The sequence below is a fragment of the Leuciscus leuciscus genome (assembly GCF_965113295.1).
Source record: "Leuciscus leuciscus genome assembly, chromosome: 25".
NCBI lineage: Eukaryota > Metazoa > Chordata > Actinopteri > Cypriniformes > Leuciscidae > Leuciscus > Leuciscus leuciscus.
The window spans coordinates 2841276-2855334 of NC_138724.1; the positions used below are offsets into that span (position 1 = coordinate 2841276).

At 46.0% G+C, this 14059-nt stretch overlaps 1 protein-coding gene and 1 long non-coding RNA gene across 2 annotated transcripts in view; one reads left to right on the forward strand and one right to left on the reverse strand.

Moving 5' to 3' along the window:
* The window catches only part of LOC309490503 (uncharacterized protein), a 112205-nt gene extending 110642 nt beyond the window's left edge, over nucleotides 1–1563 (forward strand). The window contains exons 2-3 of the mRNA XM_082159717.1: nucleotides 737–755; nucleotides 1484–1563. Of these exons, the coding sequence (XP_082015843.1) occupies nucleotides 737–755; nucleotides 1484–1531 (67 nt within the window). The 3' untranslated portion in view covers nucleotides 1532–1563. The remainder of the gene's footprint in view (nucleotides 1–736; nucleotides 756–1483) is intronic.
* Nucleotides 1564–9547: 7984 nt separating this feature from the next.
* On the reverse strand, nucleotides 9548–11126 carry LOC309491002. The gene is made up of 2 exons (XR_014202907.1): nucleotides 10873–11126; nucleotides 9548–10140 (listed from the first exon to the last, which is right to left on the reverse strand). It is a non-coding gene; the product is annotated as an uncharacterized lncRNA (long non-coding RNA).
* Nucleotides 11127–14059: the final 2933 nt, after the last annotated feature.

Here is a 14059-nt window from a genome sequence, read left to right on the forward strand (position 1 = left end):
GAAGGGCTGCCGTCAGACCTTCACCCCGTGGTCGAACCTCAGTTTTCTACGGGCCGAAGTGCCCTTAGAACGAGCTTCGTTGATACGATGTTGTTGTATCAACGGATGCCTCCACCACGGGCTGGGGCGCCATGTGCAATGGACATGCTGCCGCGGGCTCCTGGACAGGTCCCCAACGCCTTTGGCATGTCAATTGCCTCGAGTTGCTGGCTGTACGCCTTGCCCTGCACCGCTTCCGGGCGTTGCTCAGGGGTCAACACGTACTAGTCCGTTCAGACAATACCGCCACAGTAGCGTACATCAACCGCCAAGGTGGTCTACGCTCCCGCCGTATGTCGCAACTCGCCCGCCACCTCCTCATATGGAGTCAGAAGCATCTGAGGTCGCTTCGAGCCATTTATATCCCGGGAGAGCTGAACCGTGTGGCCGACGAGCTGTCTCGGTTTCGGCCTCTCGCTGGAGAATGGAGACTCCATCTCCAGTCGGTCCAGCTGATTTGGGATCAGTTCGGGGACGCTCAGATAGATCTGTTTGCCTCCCACGACTTGTCCCATTGCGACCTGTTTTATTCCCTGACCGAGGGCACGCTCGGCACGGATGCACTGGCGCACAGCTGGCCGCGGGGCCTACGCAAGTATGCGTTTCCCCCAGTGAGCCTTCTTGTGCAGACCTTGCGCAAGATCAGGGAGGACGAGGAGCAGGTGATATTGGTTGCCCCGTATTGGCCCAACCGCACCTGGTTCCCAGAACTAGTACTCCTCGCGACAGCACCTCCCTGGCCTATTCCTCTGAGGAAGGACCTGCTTCTCAGGGACGGGGCACCCTGTGGCACCCTCATCCCGATCTTTGGAACCTCCACGTGTGGCTCCTGGACGGGAAGAGGTAGGTTTGAGTACCCTACCACCAGCGGTGGTGGCTACCATCACTTCCGCTAGAGCATCGTCCACGAGACATGTCTATGCGTTGAAGTGGAACCTCTTCGTCAACTGGTGTTCTTTTAAACATCAAGAACCCACGAAATGCCCGATCAGTGTCGTGCTTTCCTTCCTGCAAGAAGGGTTGGAGCGAAGGCTGTCTCCCTCCACCCTGAAAGTGTATGTTGCCGCCATTGCCGCACATCACGACGCAGTTGAAGGTAAGTCTCTAGGAAAGCACGACCTGATCATCAGGTTCCTGAGGGGAGCGAGGAGACTGAATCCTCCTCGTCCTCCCCTCGTGCCCTCTTGGGACCTCTTAGTGGTGTATGGGGGTGGTGGTGGCGCAGTGGATAAGACACATGCCTTTGGTGTGAGAGACCCGGGTTCGAATCCACTGTGAGACACCAATGTGTCCCTGAGCAAGACACTTAACCCCTAGTTGCTCCAGAGGCGTGCGACCTCTGACATATATAGCAATTGTAAGTCGCTCTGGATAAAAGCGTCAGCTAAATGAATAAATGTAAATGTAAATGTAAATGTAGTGGTTTTAACTGCCCTGCAGAGTGCTCCCTTTGAGCCTCTGCAATCAGTGGAGCTTAAGTTCCTGTCTATGAAGACAGCGCTCCTGGTTGCATTGGCCTCCATCAAGAGGGTAGGGGACCTGCAGGCATTCTCGGTTGACGAAGCGTGCCTGGAGTTCGGGCCGGCTAACTCTCACGTGATCCTGAGACCCCGACCTGGATATGTGCCCAAGGTTCCCACCACACCCTTTCGAGACCAGGTGGTGAACCTGCAAGCGCTGCCTTTGGAGGAGGCAGACCCAGCCTTGGCACTGCTCTGTCCAGTACGCGCCCTCCGTGCTTACGTAGACAGAACGCAGTGTTTCAGGACCTCTGACCAGCTCTTTGTCTGTCATGGTGGGAAGCTGAAGGGAAAGGCTCTCTCCAAGCAAAGGTTGTCTCACTGGATAGTGGACGCCATTGCTTTGGCTTACCAGCAGCAAGGTCGACCATGCCCCCTTGGTGTGACGGCCCACTCCACCAGGAGTGTGGCATCCTCTTGGGCTCTAGCGCATGGCGCCTCGCTAACAGACATCTGCAGAGCTGCAGGCTGGGCTACACCTAACACATTCGCGAGATTCTATAATCTCCGAGTGGAGCCAGTTTCTTCTCATGTACTCGCTTCAACTAGCCGGTAATAGATTCTGCTCAGGTGTCTTCGCTTGCTCGCCATTCCTCTCTACGGACGGGATACGTGCGATATTTCCTCAGGTGAGCCTCATAAGCCCTGAGTCTCCTCCAGCACTGACGATGTCAACGCCAGAGTTTGCCACCGGCAGCTTTCGCGCTTGGCTAGGTGCCTCCATGTGCATGGTTCCCCCTCTGGGCGACCCCCACATGTGTATTTCCACTGTAAGCCTCCTTGAGCATGTGTCTTTCCCTCGGCAAGCCACCTTGCCACCCCTGGGGTTGAAATATTCCACCTGCGGCTGGATACCCCAGTGTTCTCCATATGCAGCCCTCCGGGGTCATATGTGTATTCCAAGTCCCCCCCTTCGGGTTGGGCATGATTGCATATTTCCACTGAGATATGCTTCCCAGTGTACCTTGGTATAATCCTGTGTTAAGTAGGAGTCCTTCGTCCGTGCCAGTCTCACGACAGGGAGCTCACACTTACGCAGGGCACTGGAAGACAGTCGGGAGGTGGCGTGATTACACTGGGAACCCCATTCGTCGTCATCCGACGTAACTCGGAGTGACAACGAAAGGGAACGTCTCGGTTACGTATGTAACCCTCGTTCCCTGAGTAGGGAACGGAGACGTTACGTCTCCCTGCCACTTCCGCTGTACCGCTGGAACGCCTGAGTTCAGTCTCGGCTCCTCAGCGAAGACATATCTGCATGTTGCGGCGTACTTCCTTATATACCCCTAGGGTAGGGCGGAGTTACGCTATGCAAATTCCGCAGACCCATGGCATTTCTTTGCCATTGGCTCGTTTTATATACTCGAAGATGATAGGCTTTCTAAGCGAAACCCCATTCGTCGTCATCCGACGTAACGTCTCCGTTCCCTACTCAGGGAACGAGGGTTACATACGTAACTGAGACGTTCTCTCTAGAAGAGGGAACGAGTACTGCGTAAGTATCTTACGCTAGGGGAAAATCCCTTTTCCGCGAGATATTGAAGGCAAAAAATTATCCTTAATTTGTATTATTGTAAAACACGTTGCGGCAACATACAGACATAGGCAAGACAGCTTGCGTGCCTATTGGCTGTTCTGCGGCAACTGCAGCAGCCTATCGAGCGAGGCCTAGCGTGACGTCAGACCCAATGAGGGTGCTTTGCGCCCACTGTGTCACGTCCCGCCGAAACGGGCGTGGCTTAGGCCTATAAATACAGCTCGCAGGCAGCTGATATCTGTTTTTTCATCGCCGAAGCGAACCAGAGCGTGTGCATGCACGGCAAGATACGCAGTACTCGTTCCCTCCTCTAGAGAGAACCGAGGTTACGTTAGTAACCGAGTACGTTCTCTTATGAGAGGTCTCTCATACTGCGTAAGTATCTTACGCTAGGGGACCCAATATAAAACGCCGTGCGTGCTGGGATCTGACACCAAAGACCCAAGGGCGAAAGTGCACATATAGTGCACAATCACCAAGGGAACTCACAGGGAGTCCGGGAAGAGGGAGGGGCGGAACCGCGCTCTTCCACATATAGCAGCGTCCCTCAGACGCAAATTACATAATACAGACAGGGCGGAGTACGGCCTGAACTGATGGAAAATTGTGGGTCTTATTCATTTGCCCATAAGCATTTTATGGTCGATCAGCGAACAGTGCTCAGCGATCAGTGCTCAGCGGGCACAGTATTCTGAACCGATAGCATCAGAACAGACAGTACTGGTTTATTTAGACCGACAACAGCCTGGCCTGTAAGGCAGGAACCTCTAGGTTATAAAACCTTATAAATGTAGACGGGGAGGCCCAGCCTGCCGTCATACATATATCTTGCAAGGCAATCCCACTTGACCAGGCCCACGATGAAGCCATGCTTCTCGTGGAGTGCGCTATGACTCCCAACGGGCACTGCATGCCCTTGGAAGTGTACGCCAGCGCAATGGCATCAACTATCCATCTGGATAGGCTCTGTTTCGACGCGGCTAGTCCCTTGGAACGTCCGCTGAACGAAACAAAGAGCTGCTCCGTCTGTCTGAAGACAGATGAGCGAGACACATAAGCTCTTAATGCCTTGACTGGGCAAAGGAAGCTCGCGTCTCCTTCCTTGTCAGAGACCGGTAGGGCTGACAGGGAAATGACCTGCGCCCTAAACGGTGTGTTGAGGGATTTTGGAACATAACAGTGCCTAGGTTTGAGTATAACTCTTGAGTCATTAGGCCCAAACTCCATGCACGTCGCGCTTACTGAGAGCGCGTGTAAGTCCCTTATGCGCTTCACTGAAGCGAGAGCCAGAAGAAACACTGTCTTGAAAGACAAGTGTTTAAGATCAATCATCTGTAAAGGCTCGAATGGGTCACCTTTCATGGCTTCCAGTACCGTAGAATGGTCCCATACCAGGACTGAGGGAGGTCTGGGAGGATTCAGTCTCTTAGCTCCTCTAAGGAAGCGGATGACTAAATCGTTCCTTCCTATTAACTGACCAAGCGTTGTTTTTGAGAACACTGCTATGGCCGCCACATAAACTTTGAGCGTGGAAGGGGACCTGCCCTTGTCAAACAGCTCTTGTAGGAAGGAGAGAACCTCCGTCACCCCACAGTCTGGGGGCGACACGCCACGAGCTGTGCACCAGCTGGAGAACACTGACCATTTCGAGGAATAGAGACGTTGCGTAGACGGAGCTCTAGCCTGCGTGATCGTGTTTAACACTCCGCTTGGGAGGTCAGCGGGTACCCGTTGATGGCCCAAACATGAAGGGACCACAGCTCTGGGCGCGGATGCCAAATCGAGGCAGTGCTCGCTAGCTGCATCAGAACTGGGAACCAGGGTTGGTTTTTCCAGAACGGCGCTACGAGTAGCACTGAGCATCCTTCTTCCCTGATCCGTTCTATCACCTGAGGCAGGAGAGAGGCATAGAGCGGGCGGCGGGGCCATACATGAGCCAGCGCGTCCCTGCTCTTGAAGAAAAATTCCAGACAGTGAGCGTTTTCTTGAGACGCGAACAGGTCTACTTCCGCTCTGCCGAATTTCTTCCACAGCAGCTGGACTGTCTGTGGGTATAGAGACCACTCGGCTGTCGGAACATTGTTCCTGGACAGTCTGTCCGGTCCTACGTTTAAGAGCCCTGGCACATGCGCTGCTCTCAGCGAGAGCAGGTTGCGCTGAGCCCACACCAGGAGGCGTTCTGTCAGCCTGTGCAGGTTTCGGGACCTGAGGCCGCCCTGGCGATTTATGTAGGACACCACAGACATGTTGTCCGAGCGTACCAGGACGTGGTGTCCTCGTATTTGGGGACAAAAACGCGTCAGCGCGTTGTCTACTGCCAGCATTTCGAGGCAGTTTATGTGTAGAAGCTTCTCCCGTTCTGACCATTGGCCGAAGAACGGTCTGCCCTCGAGCAGCGCTCCCCATCCCGAGGTGGATGCGTCCGTAGACACTACCTTCACACTCGAGGAAGTCCCCAGGCGTACACCTGATTGGTACCAGTCGTTTGCTTTCCAAGGTTTCAGAGCTGCGATGCATTTCTGATTGACCTTAAGACGAAGCAGACCGGAAGCCTACGCTCGGTGCGGCACTCGCGCTTTTTAGCCAGAACTGTAGCGGGCGCATGCGAAGCAAGCCCAGCTGAAGTACTGATGAGGCCATGAGACCTAGCATCCTCTGAAATTTCTTGAGCGGGACAGATGCGCCGCAGCGGAAAGAGCTCGCTGCGCGCTCAACGTCTAGTACGCGCTGTGGTGACAGTCGCGATATCATAGACAGCGAGTCCAGTTCTGTGCCCAGAAAAGATATTATCTGCCTGGGGGACAGAGAACTCTTCGCCCAATTGACTCTGAGACCCAGATTCTCGAGGTGATCGAGTAAAATGGTCCTGAGCTCTATGAGCACCGAGTGAGATTGAGCTAGAATCAGCCAATCGTCCAAGTAGTTCAATACTCACATGCCCTGTAGTCTGAGGGGTGCGAGCGCTGCGTCCATGCACATCGTAAATGTACGGGGTGCTAGGGACAAGCAGAACGGTAGGACTGTGTACTGATATGCCTGGCCCTCGAAGGCGAATCTCAAATATCGCCTGCGACGTGACGCTATCTGTATTGGAAAATACGTGTCTTTCAGATCTATTGACACAAACCAATCTCCTCGGCGAATCTGCGCGAGGATTTTTCTGGTCGTGAGCATTCTGAACTGTCGCTTCGCAAGCACTCTGTTCAGTTGCCTTAGATCTAGTATGGGTCTGAGACCCCCGTCTTTTTTCGGTACCAGGAAGTATCTGCTGTATAGCCCTCCTTCGCTCTGAGCTTGAGATAAGGGCTCTATGGCCCCTTTGCTCAACAGTTTCGAAATTTCGGCTCGAAGTAGGTGTGCTACTTCTGTTTTTACCGTGGTTTCGACGCGCGTCGCACAGCGGCGAGTAGCGAATAGCCTCTTTCTATAATGTCTAGCACCCACTTCGAAACCCCGGGTAGCCTTGCCCATGCATCTGCACGAATGGCTAGGGGTTGAATGCGAAGCGCGCTCTGGTCGCTCAGCGACAGAGGGGCTTTGGTGTGCTGCAACATAAGCGTCGCGCTTATGACATTTGAGGCAGGGGGCGCGCTGATAACAGCGGGCAGATTGCCCGCGCTCGACTCCTCTGCGGTGGTCAACCGAGAGGGGGAGGGCTGGGCGAGTCCCGTAAGACCTGTCATGTCTATGTGTGAATGTGGGCGCAGGATAGCGGGCACATTTACAACACTGAGAGCATTGTCCGCCTGAGCAGAGCGAATGCACATTGGTTTCGTTTTTACAGAAACCTTGAGACATGCAGAATGTAGTGTTTGTGGGCACTGGGCAGTGGGCACATTTACCACGTTTAATGCGCAATCGATCTGGGTCGATTTCATGTGCGCGAGCCCTGTGTGACGGGGCTGTGTTTGTGTGTAGGAATGAGCACTGGGCAGTGGGCATTTTGTCTACACTCATAACACCATCGGCCGTGGTTGTTGTATTATGTGGGGAACTGGTATGCATGTAAGAGGGAGAGAAAGTTGTTTTTGTACATGTAATGCTAGCAAAGAGACATGTGAGTTACCTGAATGTGATCTCTTGATTTACGTGACCAGACAACAATGTCCACTAACTCTTATTATAGTATTAGTAGACTGTATATGTGGCAGTATAGATGTTTGGCTTCGGGCTATTATTGGTTGCTTCGGGTGTATTTATTAAGCCTATCACGGCTAAAGGCGGAGCATATATACCTGCCTTGTATTGAATCACGTCACGGAGCTTCTTCCTTGCTTTTCCGGTTCCGCATGCTGAGTGGCATGCGGGAAAATTGTTTGTGTGGTCCCTCTTATGGCATGTAGGAGAACGAGTACTGTTTCCCACGGCTGATGTGCCTGCAGCCTCTTCACAGGTAGGAAGGCGGTTGTTTGTAGTGTCTATCCTTCCCTTATAGGGCAGTGGGTAAATTAAAATGCCTTGTGTTCCATGTTACAGCGTGTGCGTTGATTTGTCACTTTGGACTGCCGTGACTGGGATTCCTCGCACCCCAAGTATGCAGGTTATTTGTATACATGCGTCATGCTCTATGATATTTCTTTTAATTACGATTGTCGTTTCAGACGTGCAGTGTATTCTGCTGAGTAGCGGGGAGGATTCCGGTGCTGGGGTTATCCGACGTTCGCTCGTTGATTACGGAGCGCTGCTGTTTTGCTGCTGTCTCAACTAGATATTAAAACGAAAGGATTTGCGTCATTTTCATTATTCCACTCTGGCTGCGGCCGAATAAGAAACTGTTACTGCTTTTGCATGCAGGTTGACTGGAGGAATATCGCCGCCCTGCAGTTTTAGTGTGTGTGTGTGTGTGTGTGTGTGTGTGTGTGTGTGTGTGTGTGTGTGTGTGTGTGTGCGTGCATGCGTGTATGTTTACAAGGAGAGTGTTTTGTTTTGTTTGGTAATTGTATTGTTCTTTTTTTTTTCAATTGTGTAGCTAATTTTTGTATTTTTCTTTTTGTTATTTTGTATTAGAGTTTCTACTGTGAACTGTGTATCTAATTATTCTATGTATGTTCTGTCGTTTATTTTCGTTAGGGGTTGAGTGTCTAAAAGCAAAGGGGCGGGGCTTGACTTGTGGATTATTTTGTGCTGTGCTGTGGATGTGCACCGGTGTGAAGGTGATACTGATGTACTTATTGCTTTGTTTTTTTTTGTGTGTATTTCTTGTGCTACTTATTCGAGTGTTGTGGTGCTCATTGAGCCTCCCCCTGCTGGCCACACTCAGTCCTGTTGTCTGATCATTTGAGTGCTGCCCTTCTGACTAAGTGTATTTCTTTTGTATTAATTGTGAAGTTTGTGCTAGTCAGCGCTGTAGTATTCTTTTGAACATTTTCCTTGTAGTGTCTTTGTCTTGAACTATTTATTACATTGGTGTCTTTTAATAAAAAAAAGTAATGATTTATTCATCCACGTCTCTTGTCCTATTGGGGGAGAAATCTGTGCAGTCTATTTATTAGGTTGGTATTCCTGGGTTGAGAATTCCCAGGTGGCGTAGTCATTACACTAGATCCTAGTAATTCCTCTTCATGCCACATATAGTATTAGTACACTAAGTATTATTTGTGATTGATGATCAGTTAAACTTCACAGAGCACATTTCTAGAACGGCCCGGTCCTGCAGGTCTGCCTTATACAACATTAGGAGGATCAGGCCCTTCCTATCAGAGCTACACAACTCTTGTTCTCTCCAGACTGGACTATTGTAATGCTCTCTTGGCCTTCCAGCATCAACTGTCAAACCTCTGATCCAAACACTAATAACACTATATCATTACAATCAACATCACTCTTGTGTTTATGAAGAGAATGAGTCAGTGTTTCAATATGATCATCATGTTTTAGGTGTAATATATGATCCTGTCAATCAAACTGAACAGACTGCATTCAGTCACTTCTGCTGTCTGGACGTGATGCTTTCCATTTGAGCCTCAGAAACTTTTACATTCTTACACAATTACTGTCACAACGGCTGATTCTTCATTTATGATCATGTATTATATTTTTAATAACATTTTCATATACATTATATTTACACCATCGCCTATAAATGTAATGATTATGTAACAATTAGTGTCAGAACGGCTGATTCTTGATCTTGATCTTGTTTATGATATTTTTATAAAATAAAGTTTTTAATCTCCTATAAATATAATGATCAGTTTGTCTGCGCTGCTTCACTAAAGCAGAAGTGAAAGTGTTCCAGTCCAGATCATGTAACCAATCAAAGAGTGAGACTGAAAACCCCATTTGCATTGTCAGGGTGGAGTGATTGTGATCCTCTCAGAATAGAGCAGCTCTGTCTCCAGAGACCATGTTCAAACCCCAAGAGCTTTATTTGACATTTACTGCTACATCAACCTTCTGAAAAGCACCTGCATCTTCATCTGTTAGTTGAATGATGTTGTCAGACACAAAGTGAACTTGTTGAGAAGCTTTATTGAATGTTGCAGCAAACACAGCAGATTGAAAGATCACACACACACACACACACACACACACACACACACACACACACACACACACACACACACACACACACACACACACACACACACACACACACACACACACACACACACACACACACTCTTTCAGTATTGAGTTGTAAATCACTACAGCTGCAGCACTAGACTCATGTGAATCCTGCCTGACACAGGACACTCAGATACGGCTCATCTTCAGGAGAGAAACATCAGCACTCAGAGCTCTTGTGGAACGAGACCTCATGAGGAGCTCCATCATGTGTTACTCTGCAGACGTACAGCTCTCCCGCTTCCCAGCGTGCTTTGCTGAGGGTCAGGACGCTACTGCGGCTGTAGCGGCCGTCCTGCTGGCTCTCTGCGCTGGTCAGAACCCCCTCGGTGACCTCTGACCCGTCCAGTGTCCAGCTCACCAGCGCCCCCTGTGGAGAGTAAGAGCTGAGCAGGCAGAGCAGTGCGGCTGAGTCTCCAGAGATCTGCAGAGAAGAGGGCGGCAGCAGAGACACTGAGGGCTTCACTGTGGGACCAGCTGCAGGAGACAAACACAACACATTCACACACACACACACACACACACACACACACACACACACACACACACACACAACACACAAGTTTTAGATTAAAACAATAATTAACAATAATTAAAACAACAAAAAACAATATCAGTAACACTTTATTTAAAGCTTTCATACATATTGCATTATAAAAGTTCTTTTTAATGAATTATACGTTTTAGATTTGGTTACAGTTATTTATGATAAGATATAAGGCATTGTAACATTATGAAACACTTTATAATGCATTAAAGGCTTTAAGTAAAGTTTTAACACAATATGTAATAATAATTATCATTAATAAATGTTGTTCTTGTTTCAACTTGTTTTAAATTGTATGTTTAGGAATATTATAAGAATTAAATAGACAGACTTACTGAACACTAATTATAACTGCAGTTTTAACACATTATAATATTATATATTCATTGTTACACATTCCAAAAATTATAATACACCAAAACTCATGACAAACAACCAATTTTAGACGTAACAAAGGAATTTGTAAATATTATTAAACATTTTAACTTTGGTTACAGTTATTTACGAAAACATACATGACATTATAACATACGTTATTGATACCTTTATAATGATAATAATCATTATTATTATTAATAAATGTTGTTCTTGTTTCCACTGTAAAACACTTTCTGAAATCTAAATTGTATTTTTTTATTAGGTGATTAAATAGACAGACTTACCGATCACCAGTTTAGTTCCTCCACCGAAAGTCCACCACAGTGATACAATCTAATGAAACGCTCGTACAAAAACCTCTATTCCACTCGAGTGAACACACACTCCAGCAGAGAGAGAGAAACAACACTTCAACACACTGATATTAGAAGATCCTCAGCTCTTCTCAACACTCACTCATTCAGATTTGACTAAATGCTTTCTGATATAACACTGTTTAAAGAAATATATTTGATGAGCTGTGACCTCTGAGGTGACCTTTGACCTCTTTGATCATGGATGATGTTGTGGAGTTTCTCATAATGATGCTTCTGTTCTTCATATGCAGATCAATCATCATGATTCACAGAAAAACCTGCAGCTTCAGACTTCAATCTTCAGTGAAAATCTCTTCAAATAATCTGAGTTTATTGAATATTAGAGCCAAAGTCAATAGAAAGTGTCAACAATGAAAATATAAAAGGTATTTTGCATGTTCTACACAGTCAAGCATGTTTTCATATTCAAGGTCTGTTCTAAAAGTATCTGGACTGGTTATGAATCTCCACACAAGATCATGAAACGTGAACAAGCTCTAATATGTCTCCATCTTTAACAGCCTGTTTCTTCTCCATTTGATGATTTCAGACACACATGAGGCTTCATGATAGATGGAGTGACACCATGAACTCTGATTAGAGATTCACAATCAGTCCTGATACTTTCTGAACAGACTCATGATTCATGATCTTACTTTAGTGATGGCGGTTCATCTAGTGGAAGTGTAGCAGTGATGATGGTCACATGACTGAATATGGACACAGAGATGGACGTTCATCTGCACATCCTCAGTGTCTCAGGAGTCACAATAAAAATACAAAATAAAGTCATGATTCTGTAACTCTAGTGTATATTAGTTTGTTCTCAGCACAAGCTGTTGTAAATCCTGCCCACTTCTTTGCATTGTCAGCACATGCTTCAGTGCTCTGAGAGTGTTTATAGTGCTGTGAGTTTAACACTTCATGACTGAGAGCAGAACACAATCTTCATCATCACACAAGACTAAACTACAGCAATGAACACAATCAACATCTTCATCTGGACCATTGCACTGTTTATTCAAGGTTTGTGTAATACAGCTTTTATAATGATTATTAATTATCTTAAAATGTGAAATGTATATTAATCATTTTTGTTTGTGTTTGTTTGTTTTCTTTCAGAGTGTAGAGGACAGATCACTGTAACTCAGAGTCCATCAATACCAGCAGTTCAACCAGGAGAAGAAGTCAGAATAAACTGTAAAACCAGCAGTGATGTGTATGTGTGGAGTGTTTATCATTACTTAGCCTGGTACTCACAGAAACCTGGAGAAGCTCCTAAACTCCTCATATATTATGCAACAAGCCGTAATACTGGAACTCCATCTAGATTCAGTGGCAGTGGATCTGGCAGTGATTTTACTCTGACCATCAGTGGAGTCCAGACTGAAGATACAGGAGATTATTACTGTCAGAGTAGACACAGTGGTCCAGTGTTCACACAGTGATAAAGAGTCGTACAAAAACCTCTGTCAGTCAGACGTCACAGTGACTGCACTGATACAGCTGAGAGAAACTGCAGCTGCTGATGGAGGATCACAAACTACACAATATCAAACCTTTCACAGACTTTATTCAATTATTATGATGTATATGTAAAAAAAAAAAAAAAAAGAATTGTCACTGAAATAAGGCCATGAAACCCATACTGATTATTTCTTCACAAGACTTTTGAAAATTGTATCACGTAGCCTAGAATATTTGCTCTAAAACTATGTGAAAATCACCCTGACTGCTCATTCAGATAAGACAATATATTGATTTAAAAATTTTACGACGTGTTTTGTGTGAAAAAGCTTTATGCGGAGGTCATTAATATGTATTGTATATAGCTATCAGGCCCTGTCATTCTGAGCAACCTTGCACAATACTGTAAATGAGGAGATTTAAAAAAGAATGGCTTTTAAATTGTTTGGATTTATTTACAACACAACATAGTTGTTTATTTACAACACAACACAAATAAACTTGACAAATGCCAAAAAAGCACTTATTGAAAACAATGATCCAAAGACAGAGACCTTTGTGCCATTCCTAAAAACATTGTACATACCTTTCATTTCCAAGGTGTTTGATTTTCACTTTACCATGTTCATGTTCACTGAAGTCCTCAGTGGCATCTGGGCCCTGAACAAAAAAAGTGAACATACTGATATCAAGAGAAAGGCCTGCACGATTTTGGGAATACATTTTAGATTTTTCTGGTTAAATTTTTTTTTTCAAAATTCACAGAATACACACACAGACACACACACACACACACAAATGTTTCCAACAATATATAATATAATGAACACCAGGTTTGTTGTGCCTTGTAGGCATAAGCTATGCGCAGTGCTGGATAAAATAACAATAACCTGTAGCAGTATAAATCTTCCAAAAGATTTCAGTAACAACTAAGCTAGAGAAAAATATATTGATTATCATGTTACTTCAAATGTTTCCATTCGTTATGATGATATGAAATGAGATAATAGTAAAAACATGAAGCCGTTTGCTTTTCAAACGCGATCGCGCTGCAAAATATAATACATTCAAACGCGATCGCGCTGCAAAATATAATACATTCAAACGCGATTGCGCTGCAAAATATGATACATTCAAACGCGATCGCGCTGCAAAATATGATACATTCAAGCGCGATCGCGCTCAAATATAAAACATTATGGTTACCATATACATATCTACGTTTGAGCAGATATCCACAAACACAGTAACAGGAAACACGGGTCTAAATATTATAATATTCACCATATATCTAGCAACAGTTCAACTGCAATGTGAAATTTATGCAACAATAGCAAACTAATATGTAAGAATTTCTTACCTTACATCTTTCTTGTCTTCAAATCGCGTTCTTCTTCTTCTGATGTAAATCCAATGTAAGCTCAGGCGCGTCTAAAAGCAGAGACTTGTAAAGTGTTTTGGTGTTTTGTGTTTGAGGTAACGAGGGCGTTCGCGTCCCATGTGGAGATTTGCATGTGAATATCTTTTGCGCGAGTGGGCGTGGTAAATTAAAAAAATATTGAGCAAGCGTTTGAGAAGCTGGACATCTTGTTGGTTTTATACAAATTACTTAAACAGAGAATATTTGTTTTCAGTTTGAATCCGATCA